Below are 16,446 nucleotides of genomic sequence, written 5' to 3'. Positions count from 1 at the left end.
GGCATTAGACATGAAAATGTGAGCATTTTTAGCTAATAGGGGCAAAGAAAGCAATGGGCAAGAATTTTCAAAAGAACCCCAACAAATATTTTAGGATTTGGTTAATCAAAATAGTATGTTTTCCAACATAAAATTATCCAAAGGATTGCTTAAGTAAGGTTAATGTGAAATAAAATAACTTTTGTGTTATTTAATGCCTGATAAGTATAAATTCCTCTGATCACATAAAATAATATTTTATTACTTAATTTACTCCAATGGAAAATACAGCTCAACATACTAATATTCTTTGAAATGAAAGAACTCATCTATAAATTAATTCAAATTATCCCAGTTTTCAGTCAATCTGAAACTTTGAGAAAAGTCAGACTATATTATGGATTTGAGGCTTGGTCTGCAGAGCAGAGCAGCTTACTTTCCATTAACTTCTGTTATTTTAGAATTTTATAATATTCTCTGATCCACCTACATGTTTTAACTTCTCAGTTCCAAGTTACCAAATGACCTAAATTGTTGAACGTTCAATAGAAAACACATGTTCATGCCTGATCATTTTAAACGGGTCAGTCTGTTTTGGCAAAGCCATTAAGTAGGTAATATCTTTATTCCTTACTTTTCTTTCATTTTACCTCCTGTTTTATGACACACACACTGACAATCTGTCATCTTCCAGCATTTTCCCTCTCTTGGATATTCCTTGTTGGCCTTACCTGTCCTTTCAGGGAAGTAGGTTATGCTAAAAGCTTATTTCACAAACAAAGGCCACCTTGGTTCTAGAAAAGAATACTAGGTGTGCCTTTGGTTAGCTGTGTGATCACTGGCTGGTTCTTTTATCCCAGTAGGTCTCATTTTCTTCTCATAAAAATATGACACACAGCAGAGTATAATTTTTAAAACCTCCATGTTTGTATTTGACTTAAGACAATTAATAATAGTTGATAGGGCTAACAGTTGATCTGTCTGCACTAGATCTTTTGCCTTAGCATGGCTGCAAATATTTAAACTGATCCTGGAATTTACTTTATTCAACCTATGTGGCTTAAGGTATATGACTGATTTAAGATGCAAGTTGATCTACCAAATAAATATTCCCTTTGGACAACAATTAAACCCAAGAAGTCTAATCTGATGCCTGAATCCAAACTCTTTGGGTATATATATATATGTTGTTATGCATTAAGTTATCACCTAGAATATTGATAGGTCCAAAACACTTGGTTTTCTTTCTGTGTTCTTTCTTTCATTTAAGATAAGCACCATATGCATCCTGTTGGTTAAGACAAAAAAAAAAAAAAATGGATATCAATCCTGACTTCTTCATTACTTCTGGCTACCTTTTGTAGGCTTAAAAGATTCTCTTTGTAGATTTATAGATTCTCTCCATTTTCAAAATAGAGTGTGATCTTTTTAAAATAGAAGTTTAAATGCATATGTGATTCTAAAAAATATTTTTGAGGCTCAATTTATGCCACTTCTCATCTTGATTCTGGTGTTCCTGTTAAATTGAATTGTGGGAGGCCATCCTCACACGTGATTTGAGTTACCTCCCTGGCTGGGTGAGAGGCGCTTAGACACAGCTGTGTCAGAGCTATTCCCCAACCTTCTCCAGGTCTGAGGGCTTGTCCATGCAGAGGCGTGTCTGGCCACTGCCCCGAAGACACAATCATCACCCCTGACCTTGGGATGCTGCCCCCTTAACCTTCATTGGATGGGATTTTCCCTGGAATTTTTTGTTCCCCAATACAATAAAAGTCCACTCCCTGCATGTTTGTTCTCTCTCTCTCTCTCTCCTCTTCAGTAAACCTTGCTACCGCATTAGGTGGCTGGAGGCGGGAGCTAGGAGAAGCCATCCTGGAGCTGGTTTAAAGGTAATTAGAGTCTTGTCTCTTTAATTTAAAACTCCCTAGCGTTTTGCTCACGGTTTGAACCTTCTTTAATAAAGCCAGCGCTGGTCGCTGGGCAGATTGAATAATTTAATTCCTCAAAAAGTGAAAACGACTTTTTTTTTAAATCCTAAAATGCTCCTTTTGTCTATGGCCGTGCCACCCTGCATGTGCCAAATCTCTTCAGAAATGCTCCTTCTCTGCCCAGCTTCTTTGTACCATTGCATTGCCTGGTCAGCTCTTACATACTCTGCCTTAATTCAGCTACTGCTGTGTAGTCTAAACACTTAATCAACAGTTGATAAGACAGTGGGTAGCTCTAAAACCATCATGCATTATTATAAACATTTGTTTGCTATAAGCTGCTTGAGCCCAAGGTAGCACCATTCTCACTTATATCTCATTATTTTCCATAGGTATAAAAATACTGAAGAAAAAATAAATGGCAGGCTCACCATGAATTCACTTTGGAGTAAATGTGAGCTTGCCACGACGTCCCTCAGCTGTGACCTGGTGAGAATTCGGCTGGCTGACTGAAGGTATTCCATGGCCACCTTCTCCCGTGGGGTTGGAATAGCCACGAAGGGTTCAACATTCCCCAAGCTACTCATGTCCAATGTAAGAGATACATTGGATCCTCGTCTACATGGAAAAATAACATTATTAGGTTAACATCACATGAATTATTTTGATCACACAAATTGTGTGTGATTGGTCTTTTTGAAAATGCATGTAATTCAGCAAGAACTTTTACAGAAATAAGGACCAAATGTATTTTTTCTTTTGGTGCCATGATTGATAATAGCAACTACTCACAAATCCTTTATAGAAAACTGACAATTTTATTTTTGCAAATAACTCCAAATTGAGAACATGTACTATAATTTACTAATAGATATAGTTGTTATGGAAATAATAGGATGGCTAATTATATTTAGTGAAAAATTTAGGGAATGTAAACACATTTGAATTGAGAAAATCAGACATAACATAAACCAATTTTTACTTACACATATGTCTGAAAGTCCAGTAATAAATCATGTCGTCATATAATATTTTTGACATCAATGTACTGTGCTTATGATTTTACTGGACATAGGAAATATAGAGAAAAATGTCTTAAGTGTACTCCCCATGAAAAAGTAGAACAAGGTAATGCATCTATCGATTAGCTTTACTTAGCATTCCACAAAGTATACATATTTCAAAACATCATATTACACAAATAAACACACTTATACTTTTCAAATAAAACATAATAAAAATAAAAAACCACAATCTCTGTTTTGGTTCAGCTTATTGCATTTGAAATACAATTTAAAAGTATAGGGCTGGGGTTGGTGCTTGCCTAGGATGTATGAGGCACTGGGTTCCATCCTCAGCACCACATAAAATAAACAAATAAAAAATAAAGGCATGCTGTCTATCTACAACTACAAAATTTTTTTAAGGTGTATATATATATATATATATATATATACACACACACACACACACACACATACACACACACATATATGTATCTATATGTATATATACATATAGATACATATATGTATATATATGCTTTTTATACATATATGTGTGTGTGTATATATATATATATATGTATTTTTTAACTTCTGAGTGAATCCTTAGCTTCTGTCTCCACCATGGCTTTATATATAGATGCATGTCTACGTGGAAATGTATATATGTACTGCTATTTAACTCTGTGGTGACCTATAAGAAAGTGTAGAGATCACAGGCCTGTAAACTAAGCTCCAATTTATCTTCCCTTTATAATTACACTCCTTTTTTTGGGAAGTGAGGTGGGTCTCTTTCAGTATAAAGACCCCAGTATCCTGGGTGGAAGGTGTAAGTGATTCTTACAGTTAAAATAGCTGTAAGGAACATAACAGTAAAATAACATGTGACAGTGACAGCAAGGCTGTTCCTATAAAGTAGTATGTGAGAGACTGAGGGTCAAAGACAGAGACTGCATTCATACTAATTGGTGGATTTAAAGGGATCTTTGGTGTGTGTCAGGAGATTAAATATGGTGCCAAATGGTTGGTGTTGCATAGGAGGGAACAACAGATCAAAGCAAATAAGAGTAAAGACAGTAAGAGTAGATAGTAGGCCCAGAAGGTTAATTCCTCCAAATTGTGTTCTCTATACTTGCTATGTATTGGATTGCCACATCAGGAGATAGTTAATCGATTAGAGCCTAATTTTTTTTTTTTTGGTGTGTGTGTGTGTGTGTGTGTGTGTTGCTGGGGATTGAACCCAGGGCCTTGTGCATGTGAGGCAGGCACTCTACCAACTGAGCTATATCCCTAGCCCTAGAGCCTAATTTTAAACAATGGAAAAGTATGAGAATATAAAACCAAAAATCCACTGAACAAAAAGTTGCAGCTTCAGTGCAATTCTAGTTCAATAATTGTTTTTAAAGAATAATATCATTTTATTGTTTATTTTTGCATTTGCTTATTTATTAAATAAATAAAAAAATATTGTGCTGGGGATTGAACCCATGGCCTCAGGCGTGCTGGGTAAACACTGTACCCCTGAGCTATACTCCAGTGTTATTTTAATCTCTAAGTAGTTTTAATTTCTTCTTATTCTTGATGGTCATTTAAGTACTTGAACATTAATATTCCTTATTAGTGTCTAACTATACAACATGGAACTTAGAGATGGACTTCTAATGGTTGGGATTTCTTGATTCTTTCTTTGAGAGAAACACTGCAATAATTTTTTTCCTAAACATTTCACAGATGATTTTGCTGTTGGTTTGATCATGTCTGTGTGTAAGTCCTGTGTTACCCATTTGCACATTTATACATACATATCACCTTATTTATTACACTATTACATGTTGTTAAAGATATTATTCCAGTGTATTCTTTCCTATTTTCCTATTGAATTTATCAAAGCCTGTGATATGGATGTAGGTCTTTCAAAATAATCACTTGTACTCTTTCTTAATTTTGTACAATTTTGACATTATGTATTTCAGTCAATGTGTCAATTGAAGAATTAAGAGTGATATATCTTAACTGTAGAGCTTATCAATGTTTCTTTCCTATTAATTTTATATTTGTTCTCACATCTGACTTTTAAAAATTTTAATATTGACATGTCTGGCTTTTATTTTGGAGTGTCTCTATGTTTTCTCATCTTATTATTATTCTTTTTTAATTAATTAATTATTTTTAATTTTTTTATTTGTTCTTTTTAGACAGTAGAATGTATGTTGACATATCATATATATATATGGAGTATAACTTCCCATTCTTGTGGTTGTACTTGATGTGGAGTGACACTGGTCGTGTATTCATATATGAGCATAGAAAAGTTATGTCCTATTCTTTCTACCATCTTTCCTATTCCCATCCCTCCATCCTTCCCTTCATTCTCCTTTGTCTAATCCAGTGAAATTCAATTTTTCCCTTTTGAATTATTGGGTAATTAATTAGGGAAAAGCATTCTGAACGCCTCATAAAATAATGCATATTTTATAGAGGGATGAGTGTCTCTCCCCTCCACTTTTTAAATTTTTTGGTTGTTGTTAGTGATATCAGCAGGGCTTCTTGTGTTTCTTAATAGGAGGTAAAGAGCTGAGGAGGAGCAAAGAATGGTTCCACTTTTAGACCAAGAATTTCAATATATTTTTCGTGGGAAAACAGTTTTTAAAGTTCCTTCATCCATTTCTTCTGGTCACTAATTTCATGAAAAATCTTTCCCAATTACAATAATGTTTTCTATTGGCCTTACTTTTTAGTATATTTGTGAGGATTTGACTTTTGCTGGTTTCAATAGATATTTTAGTAAGGAGTGGTGAGATGCTGTCTAAGGGGTTGCTAATCACATGCCATTTTGAATTATGATTGCATTTAATTTTCAGCTTCAAAAGACAAAAGTGTCTACAATCTGTTAATGGAGTAACACCAGAGCCACTCTAGGTTTAGTAGGTGGTGAGGTCTCTTCCACCCAGTTGGACAGTGCAGATACACAAAGGAGGAGTCATTTGAGTTGTGCCCTGAAGGTAAAGGTTCAATAGGTAAATTTTGGGGAGACAATTATTTCAGAGAGAGAGAGCGTGGAAGGAGAAAATGATAAGACAACTTAGAGAAATTACAGAGAAGCAGTTTGATCAGAAGTTCAGTTATGTAAAAAACATGGTTTGGAAATGGAAGTCAGAATCATTTATCCGAGATGAGAGGGAGGCAAGAGTTGAGAACCTCTAAGGCTACTGGAAGTCTGCCCAAATCCAGGAACGAAAGGATCAGAACATGGAGGTATGTCAACTTCTGTTTTGGCTTCCCAAGGCACTTCCTGCCCAAACCTGAGAGACCCCATGTCTAAGGTTCATTTGCTTTAGTGTGTAAGTAATAAGGGAGTCTGTGCTAAATTGAGACCCAATGTAGCGTTTTCATGTCAACTGAATTGTAAACTGTCATCCTGGCAAGGGAAGGAAGAAAGGAAACTAACATTTGTTAAATATTTATTATTTGCCAAGTATTATCATAAGGACTTTCACATATGGTAGCTCAATATTCATAGCCTTCTGCAATATTACTTCCCCTCATTTTACAGGTGAAGAGATCACCAGCTTAGAAACCCAACGTGGATGTATAACCGATGTGATTCTGCAATCTGTATACGGGGTAACAATGGGAGTTCATAACCCACTTGAATCAAATATATGAAATATGATATGTCAAGAGCTATGTAATGTTTTGAACAACTAATAATGAAAATAAAGACACCCAACGTGGAGCAAAGATTCAATCCAAGTTACAATATAAAATCTGAGCTCTTTCATCTTTGCCTCCCAAAGCAAGGAGTAGGGTGGGCAGAAAGTCAAGTCACTGGAATGCAAGTATTTGTACCAGTGTTCTGGTACAAACTTTATCTTTACAGGTAAACTTGTCTGGGCTCAAATCTTTCCTCTACACGCCCTTGTGGTGAAACTTCGGTGAGGCCGTCTAGACTTGCTGCTTCTGAACTTTCTCCTTTTATGAAAGAAACCCTATCTCAGAGGGTTATTAAAAGGTTAACTGGATAATGTAAGTAAATTGCTTGTGATGCTTGGCTATTATTAACTTTGGGTAATAATGGGCAAAGTCTTACTTAACTGTCACATTTAGTTCTCTAAAGGATCTATTTTAGGAGGTCTTTACAAAAACTCGAACATTGTTTTTACTGAGATTAATGATTTGAATTCAGTGGTTATAATCTACACATTTGTCACTAAAGAAAAACACATCCTTCTTGATAACCTATTTATCTTAAAGTTTCTCTTTATTATGGCAAATTCATTTCCCCTGAATCCTAAACAACTCTAAAGCACTTTGCCTCAACACCTCAGACAATGTTTCAAAGTTCACTTATGGAGTTAAATTTGCACAAGCTCTTGACCTCACAGATAGCATTTTCCACAAAACAGCCCTTATCATGGTAAGTACTCTCTGTCCTGTCCGTGAAATATGATGGTAGGATGTCATGACCTTAGAAAAAAATCTTTGCTTTTGTTAATTCTTATTCTCAAGGAACAGGCAATATTTAGATTAAGTGAAATATGGTGGAATTAGGAAATCTAATCAGTAGAATAAAAAAGAGTAAAATATTTGGGCACTTCCTAGTCAGGTCTTGTGCTTAGAGAGAAGAGATTAAATATACTCATGTTTTAATTTTTTCATTACATAAATAATGCAAGTTCATTAGAGGAAATCTATAAAGTTTAGAAGTTCTAAAAAAAAAGGAATTGAAATCACTCATACTCATGTATTCTTTACTTGCCTTTAAATTGACTTTTAAACTTTGCTGTTTTGTGGGCAGCGATGTCAGTGGCTTATTATTTTATTTCTTTGGTTAAAGATGAGGATAAGCTAGATTTTCATTTGTTTATGTAGGTCTTTACCTTTGAGAATTTTCTGTTCATTCTCTTCATTCTCTTTCCTCATTTTTATATTGTAACATTAATATATTTATTATTGACTTGGCTGATGTTTGTATATGACATTGTCTGATGTATATGTTGCAAACATATAGTTTCTTATTGTCTTGAAACATGAAGAATTGTTTAAAATTTATATTTATGTTCAGTCTATTGTTAATCTTTCCTTTGTAGAGGATTCTTGCATTGCTTTAATTCAGAGGAATTTTTTCTCTTGAAATTTAGTTTCTTAAATCTTTTAATGTATTTATAATTTATTTTGGGGTATAAGAAAGGAAAAATCCTTAAGGTCTTTTTTTTGTTGTTGTTGTTGGGGGGGGGGGTACTAGGGATTGAACTCAGGGGCACTTAACCACTGAGCTACATCCTCCCCCTGACTTTTTTTTTTTTTTTTGGATTTTATTTAAAGACAAGGTCTCCCTGGGTTGCTTAATGCCTCATTTTTGCTGAGGATGGCTGGGAACAGGTGATCCTCCTGCCTCAGCCTCCTGAGCCGCTGGGATTACAGGCATACACCACCTGCCCAGCTTCAAGGTCTTTGTTTTCTTTTCAAACAGGTTATCAATATTTCTAGCACTTTGCTGAAAAATCTAGAGAGGGATATAATTTATAAAATAGGAATGTTAAGGAATGTTAAGTTATTTGTTTTTGTTTGGTACTGGGGATTGAAACTAAAGGCACTTAACCGCTGAGCCGCATCCCCAGTCTTTTTTTTTTTTTTTCTTTTGAGACAGGGTCTCACTAAGTTGCTTAGGGGCTCACTAAGTTTCTGAGACTGGTCTCAAACTTGCATTCCTCCTACCTCAGCCTCCCAAGTAACTGGGAATACAGATGTGTGCCATTGAGCCCAGTTGGAATGCTATAACTAACTAATGATCTATCTGAAAGGTAAAACACTATTTTACTGAACCAAGAGAATATGAACTTGATCAATCACATCCATAAACCAAAATGGTAAGAAGTGAGCATAGAAGCAAAAAGACATTTCAAAAGCAAGGCAAACACAAATTACGGAAAAAATAAAAACAAGATAGGAAAATATCTAAATGATTTAGAGAAAAAAATCAATAAAATAGTAGGAGTCTGAGACCTTTAATTAAAAAAAAACTGCATAAAAATAAGACAGAACTTCTATTGAAAGTCTTGCTTCTATTTTGTCATGTAGCTGTGAACAAACTGTTTAGCTTTTTTAGTGCCTCATGATTGCTGTTGGACAAAAGGGAACATAATAAAAAGCTTTATCGAGCTGCTGCTGTAGCACCAATTATTATTTATGCCAAAAAATAAAGAGGAGGGAGGAAATTCAAAAGATACCATTGCAAACAATTGAAGGAAAAAAGCAAATTCTTAAGGAAAGGTAACAGGAATGCAATAAACATTAACATGCTAATTTCAATTAAGTAAAAAGGAAAACATGTCTAAATATTGTGGGCCAGGGCCACACAGCCAGTTCAGCAAGAGACTATAAACATTTCAGCTGAAATTGTTCAATTCCTCATCATTGTTTCTAGAAATACAAGAACACTTCAGCTGAGTGTTGGCAGAGCTGAGAAACCAGGCATTTATTTTCCTAGTAGGTGAGGGCCAGAACTTTGGGTGTTAGAAGCTGGATTTAGGGGGCTGGGGTTGTGGCTCAGTGGTAGACCTCTTGCCTAGTATGTGTGAGGCACTGGGTTTGATCCTCAGCACCACATATAAGTAAATAAAAAATAAATATCCATCAACAGCTAAAAAATAAAAGTAAAAATAAAGAAGCAGGATTTATGCAGAAGGGTACAGTTTCCTGTGTTGTGTGAAAGGGACTAATTCTTAATTGTGCTACTCTTTCTGTAGTGTTGGCCATGGAGTGCTATGAGACTTCAAGCCTGGCACTTCATTCAGTACCCAGTAAAGAACAGAAATGGGAGTAGAATAAGATGAGAGAAATGGCCAGTCTGCCTGCAGTGTAGGAAGATGTACTTCTCAGACTCCTGGATGATAAAATTACTTTTCAGTGGGAAATGGTGGCAGCTGTTTATCTTGAAGTACTTGAAATGAGAACAGAAAGGTATGCATCTTAATGATTATAAGAATTTCATAGAGAGTGAAAGCAAACAGATTTGACCTTTGAGAATGTTTTTGGTTTTGTTTTAAAAAATGCATAATTTGCCCAGAGCCGTCTTCATTAGTATATATATCTTTCACATGATAGGAAGAACTTTAACACTTTCTTCTCTCTAGATCTAAAAATGTGAGTCCTGAGGCCTTCAGCCCAACCTTGCCTCCCTCTGTGTTATAATAGTTCATTTGAATAACAAAGGATAGGAAAAATGGTAAAATGGAGAGATGGAATTCCTTTACTACATGTGGATTGACTGGCCACTAAAGCTCTTTGCAACTTCAAATTCTTTGGCTTTTAAGTACCAAGGGTTAATAGTATTTAATTAGTAATAGGCTGTTTCCATCTCTCTCTCTCTCTCTCTCTCTCTCTCTCTCTTTCAGTACTGGAGATTGAACCCAGGGGCACTCTTTCACTGAGCCACATCTCCAGCCCTATTTTATTTTTAATTTTTAGACAGGTTTTCACTAAGTTGGTGGGTCTGGTCTTGAACTTGTAATCCTCCTGCCTCAGTCTCCCAAATTGCTGGGAGTACAGCCATGTGCCACCAGGCCCAACCTGTTTTCATCTCTTTATCTTCAAGTAAATTATATGTAGTACCCTTTTTCTGGACCACTTGACAGACGAGAGTGAGGAGAAAGATACAAAGCACTAGGAAAGTTATTTATTGTGACAAAAATTCAAGGTTGCTAATCTCTAGAAGCTATAATAAATGAATAGGTCCTATATAATAATATAAAAGATATCAGGTCCGGGATCTGGAAGATAATAAATTTCACTCTAAAGTAAAAAGAAAATCTCGTAATATATTGAAAGAACATTTTTGGTGTGGAAATGTGGGAAATGATCCATTTTTCTACCTGAAATCACCTGCTTCATTGGGTAGACTGTTGCTCTTCCTTTTAAATGATTTGCAAAAAGTTTTTGCATTTGTACCATGATATCAGATCTTTCATAGGCACATAGGACAAGGAAAAATTTAATACACCTTTATTATTTAAAAATAATCACTTAAAAAGCATATAAATTGAAGTTGTTGCATTATTCTTTAAGTACTGCCCTTAGGATCTGAGCTTAAATTGATGCTAGGCCACTTTGCTTAAACTCACTGGATCTCAGACTCCTTAATTGCAAATAAGGATAATGAAACTCATGGGGTTGTTTCACATCATAAAATGTAAGGAAGGAAAAATATGTGAATTTTTCCAGCACATAATACACATTTGCAAATGATGATGATGATGATGATGATAATAATAATAATAATAGTAGTAGTAGTAATTCTTACTTCACATATATAGCTGGGAAAGCTGTGTGGGCATACCCTGATAAATATTTGAAGAAGTCAAGGTTGGTAAAATTGGTTAGTGAGTGAAAGTTTGCAGCAGTGTTATAAATATAACAGTGATCACTTGAGATGAGACCATTTTTCATACCCCATAGACTTAAAAATTTTACCTCATGTGTTTACAATTAGCACACTGTTTTCTAATCAAAAGGCATATTCACTGCAGAAAAACTAACAAGCATAGATAAAAAGAAAGAAAATTATTCCATAATAATGATACTTAATTGCTAATAACATTTTGTGTATGGTCTTCAAGTCTTTGTATGTATGTCAATTACTCAATATATTATTTTATGTTTTAATTTTTTTATAAACTAAATATATCTTGAATGTCTTTTCATGTCTCAGATTTATTTAAATGCTGTTTTCACACATTCTGTAGTATCCCTTTGTGTAGATGTAACAATTGTTTATTTAACCAATATCTTATGGACAGTAAGTTATTTTCAGTTTTTTACCATTATAAACAAAACTGCAATAAACAATCTTGTACTTAAGTGTGCATTTCCATGATTATTTTTTTAGTTAAGGCATTTAAAAAACTAACTCAAAATCTCTGAGTTTGAAGAAATTGCTAGACACAAGGGGCATGGAAGAAGCATGAAGCTGGACTCTTGGGATCCTTAGATGCTGACTTAGTTTAGATCCTCTTCATCTCTGGTCCAGACTCTTCCAGTAGGTCTGGACTTACTTCCAGTAAGACTTCCTATCTCTAACATCTCCTAGTTCAATGTTTTCTTCCAGATTTTACTGGAATGAAATATGATAATAAACCCCAACTAGCAGCCCTTCAACATACTATGCTTGTTAATCTACTCCCTGTGTTTTTCTCTAGCCTCATCTATCACATACTACCTTTTCCTGAGCCCCTGGCAAGCAATCAACCTGCATCTCTGTTCCCTATACCTCAAATGAGCTTGCCCTCCATTCCTTCAGATCCTCTTCCAAACCCTAGGGGCTTTTTCATAGAGCAGTTTTTCTAAAATGTCTCCAATATATACCATAATCATTAGAAATGATCTGCTCTAAGTGTGAACTCCTGAGGGCAAAGATTTGGCTTTAATCTTTTCTCCCTCTGTACCACTGAATACATAGAAAGCAACACTTATTGCCTGCATAGATGAAAGTTTGCAAATAAACCAGTTAGAGTAATGCTAGGCACAATACTTATGGTCTGATGGCTCTTCCAGTCCTTCTGGAAACAGGGGAATTTGAAGATCGTGGTAGAACAGTTTTAGATTTGAGTGAAGAAGCCAAGCTTATGCAGGTACAGTAAATGCTACAGTTGAGGTCTAGTTTAGTTTGAGTCTTATTTAAATATCAATAGACTGAGCATTAGCATTCTAAAGACTTATGGTGATTTTGTTCATACCAAAAAAGTAGTGCTTTGTTTTGTAATCAAGTATGATTAATTTTTACTCTCTCTTTTTTGGCATTTGGTATTGTTTTGACTGTCACTCATGGTGAGGAGGCTGTTTCCCTTTTTAAAAAAAGAACAAAATGACGGTGGCTCTAATTTTAGTTCCCAAGTTTGGATCTTCCTAGTTCATATAATTAGTTAAGAGAAAGATGATACTGGAGAAACATTAAGTTTCAATGAGTAAACCAATCTTTCTAAAATGAGGACTCTCTTTCAATTTTGGTTGATTTATATACAAATATGAACACACACACACACACACACACAGTATTTTCTAAGCCACACAATACAATTGACTCCCTGTCTGCTTACACAATCATTACCAAGAACTCTTTTAATACTTATTGTTGCAGGTAAGTTAAATATATTCATTTACTTTAAAGACCAGAAATGACATACATGATAATAATTAGCTACAGAATTCAGCTAAAATGTGAATCATCAGAAATTATACAACATTTTTTGATGTTAAAAAAAAAGGAGTCAATAAACTGGAAGTAGAAGGGAACTTCCTCAACCTGACAAAGGTCAAGTACAAAAAAGTCCACAGCTAACATCATACTTAATGAGGAAAGACTCAAGCTTTCCACATAAGATCAGGCACAAGACAAAGTCTGCTCTTCCAACATCTATTCAATATTGTACTGGTACTTCTAGCCATTGTAATTAGATAAGTAAATGAAACAAAAGAAATCCAGATTGGAAAGGAAAAAGTAAATTGCATTTTTTTTTGCAGATGACACAAATTTATATACAAGAATCTCCAAGGATTTCACACACAAAAAATGTATTTTAAATAATAATTGAAGTGCAAAAAGTCACATGATACAATATCAAGATAAGAAATTAATTGTGCTTCTATATACTAGCAAAGAATAATCTAAAAATGAAATTAAAAAATAATTCCATTAACAATATCATCAAAAAGAATAAAATATTTAGGAATAAAATTTGCAAGATTCCAAGACAGGTACACTGGGACCTGTACAACATCACTGAAATAAATTAAATGGAAGCACATACAACATTGACATGTTGAAAGGCTTAATATCATTAAGATGGCAATATTTTCTGAAATTGACTTACAAATTCAGCTCTAACTTTATCAAAATCCTAGATGGTGTTTTTTTTGCAAAATGGAAAAGCCTAAAATCCATGTGAAAATGCAAGGAACTCAAAATAGACAAAAAAATCTTGAGAAAGAACAAAGATGGAAGACTCACTATCACTGAGTTCAAATTTACTATGACATTAACAAAAACAATGAAGTATTAGCATAAAGACTGACGTACAGATCAATAGAATTGAGAATCAAGAAATAAGAAGAGACATTGAAAATCAAAACCATAAGAAGATTATACTTCACACTTGCTGGGAAGTGATAATGAAAAAGATGGACAATAAGAGTTGGTGAAGATGTGGAGAAACTGTAACTTTCATATACTGCTAATGGGAGTGTACAATGGTTCAGCCACTTGCGAAAACATTTGATAGTGCTTCACAACATTAAGCCTAGAGTTACCATGTGGCACAGCAATTCCATTGTTTCCAAATTAAAAACATATTCTGACTCAAAAACTTATATGCAGATGTTCATAGAAGAATAATCCATAATAACCCAAAGTAGGACCAATCCAAATATCCATCAGCTGGTAAATGGATGAACAAAATATGCTGTATCTACAAAATGGAATATAATGTCCTATAAAAAGGAAGTGTGCACTGATACATGCTACCATATAAATGAACCTTGAAAACACATTACATAAAAGAAGCCAGACACACCAGACTACATATTGTATGATTCCATTTACGTGAAATGCCCCAAATAGAAAAACCTATAAAGATAGAAAATAAATAGGAGTTGCCAGAGGTTGAGGAGTGGGGAACTGAGGAGGGAATGCTCATGCATGTGGGGTTTCTTTTGGAGGTAATGAAAAATCTTCTTGAATTAAATGTTGGTATAATATTTGGTAAGATCTTATATTTGATGTTTGTTAACAATTTTATCATAGCATCATTTTAATAATGAAAGGTTTACTTTTTGAAAGTTTAATAAAAAATGTTGATTGTAGAAAAATAAAATAGGAAAAAGAAAAGAATGGGCCAGAATTACTGAAAACATTTTGCGGAGAGACTCTTTCTGCCTGGCAGGTGCCATAAAGCTTCTGTGGAGTATATGCATTTATCCTGCAGGGACAGTGACAACTCTTATTATTTTTAGCTGGTGATAGATATGTCTGGAAAATTTTGTTTTCAACCTATATATGTGTTTATTTAACAAAACTGAATATTTATGAGTAACATCATGTAGAATAGGAACAATGTATGTCAGTAATGATAAATTTTCACCATGGATTTATAAATGAAATTATGGGAACATTTTATCACAGTTCAAGATTCCATATATCTGCATTGCTCTGCTAGTGTAGTGAGAGGCAGCAAATTTGCTAGTAAATGTATCTGTAGCAGCAATTTTTCTTAATACACCTTTGAGATGTGATGTGGTGCCCTGCCTTCACCTTTGATGTGTGTTTTTCAGTCTCTTCATACCTGTGTGCACACAAATACATACCCCCCGCCAAAAGGGTACCTTGTATTGCCTCAGGATTTGGACCCTCTGCTTGTTATATGTTCACAATGGAAGAGTAAATTTCCTCATTTCCATCCCCTCTGGTTAAGGGGCATAGAAGGTTGCAGGAAAAGAAAAGGAAGAAAAGTGAAAGTATTGATGGTCAATAACTTCATCTTCACTCTGCTTAGAAATAAGCAGGAGTCCTGGCTTAGTTACTGCATTGAAGTCCTGGTGCAATAACCAGCCGGCCCTAGCTCAACTTGGAAGGAAACAATCTCATTTAATTGTCACAACTATTCTTGAGGCAGATGTTATGATTATTGTCATTTCATATACAGAGAAACCAATTATGTTAACTTTATCAAAATTCACTTAGTAAGGTCTGTGAATTTCATTCTTAACCACTAGATATACTGAACTTAGTTCAATAACAAACACATATCCATACCTATTTTTTTTTTCTTCTAGAAATTGGGCTAGGCCCTGGGGGTGGAGGGCAGTGGCTAATGTTAATAAGATGTGGTCTCTCACATTGAGAACTTTATAGACTCTGAGGAAAGAATCCTAAATAGATTATTCTAATACCATGTAGCCTGTTAGAGCATGGAGACGTGCTTAAGAATTTATAGAAGTTATTTATGTTTTATACCAATCCTTTTATACCATGTTTTATACCAATCCTTGAACTTGACCAAGGCACCAGAGATAAACATTTATAAAATTAAATTTTCACAAAGAAAAACTTCACCTTGATGGGAAGAAATAGTTACGTTAAAAAGTAATTGCATCTAATGTCTATCTGAAAGCATCTAGAGGTCCTTCTCTGGTTTTGGATATAAGAAGCGGTAATCTTAAGTCATTAGCCACGAGGGCACATCAAGACCCACCTTTACCTAAAATGAAATCTCAATCAAAATTAGGAAAATCTACCATTTCCAGAGTTTCCCCAAATGTTCCGCCAAGAACAATAATTTATTTAAATATACATTCCTGTGTTTGTTCAGAGTTCATTTTAAAGGGTACCACCCACTAATGCAATGTGAGTCTTGGTCAGTTAGGTCCTTTGCAAATAAACCAGGATGACCATTGCCCTCTACAAGTCACTGGCCTTTCACCTTGGAATTTTAGAGTAGGGAGTTGCTTCCTTTAGGGCAGCAAAGAGTCAATGACTTTGCTGA

The 16,446-nt window shown here is 34.7% G+C and overlaps 1 protein-coding gene across 2 annotated transcripts in view; it reads right to left on the bottom strand.

The window, feature by feature from the left end:
- The window catches only part of Ptprr (protein tyrosine phosphatase receptor type R), a 262,896-nt gene that overhangs the window by 45,358 nt on the left and 201,092 nt on the right, over positions 1 to 16,446 (bottom strand). For both annotated transcript variants that reach the window (XM_027928323.2, XM_071609161.1), the window contains one exon: positions 2,339 to 2,525. In XM_027928323.2, the coding sequence (XP_027784124.2) occupies positions 2,339 to 2,525 (187 nt within the window). The remainder of the gene's footprint in view (positions 1 to 2,338; positions 2,526 to 16,446) is intronic.

This window comes from Marmota flaviventris, chromosome 3 (assembly GCF_047511675.1).
Source record: "Marmota flaviventris isolate mMarFla1 chromosome 3, mMarFla1.hap1, whole genome shotgun sequence".
Taxonomy (NCBI): domain Eukaryota; kingdom Metazoa; phylum Chordata; class Mammalia; order Rodentia; family Sciuridae; genus Marmota; species Marmota flaviventris.
Note: the sequence above shows the minus strand (reverse complement) of the source record. Positions and strands in the feature narration are given on the sequence as shown.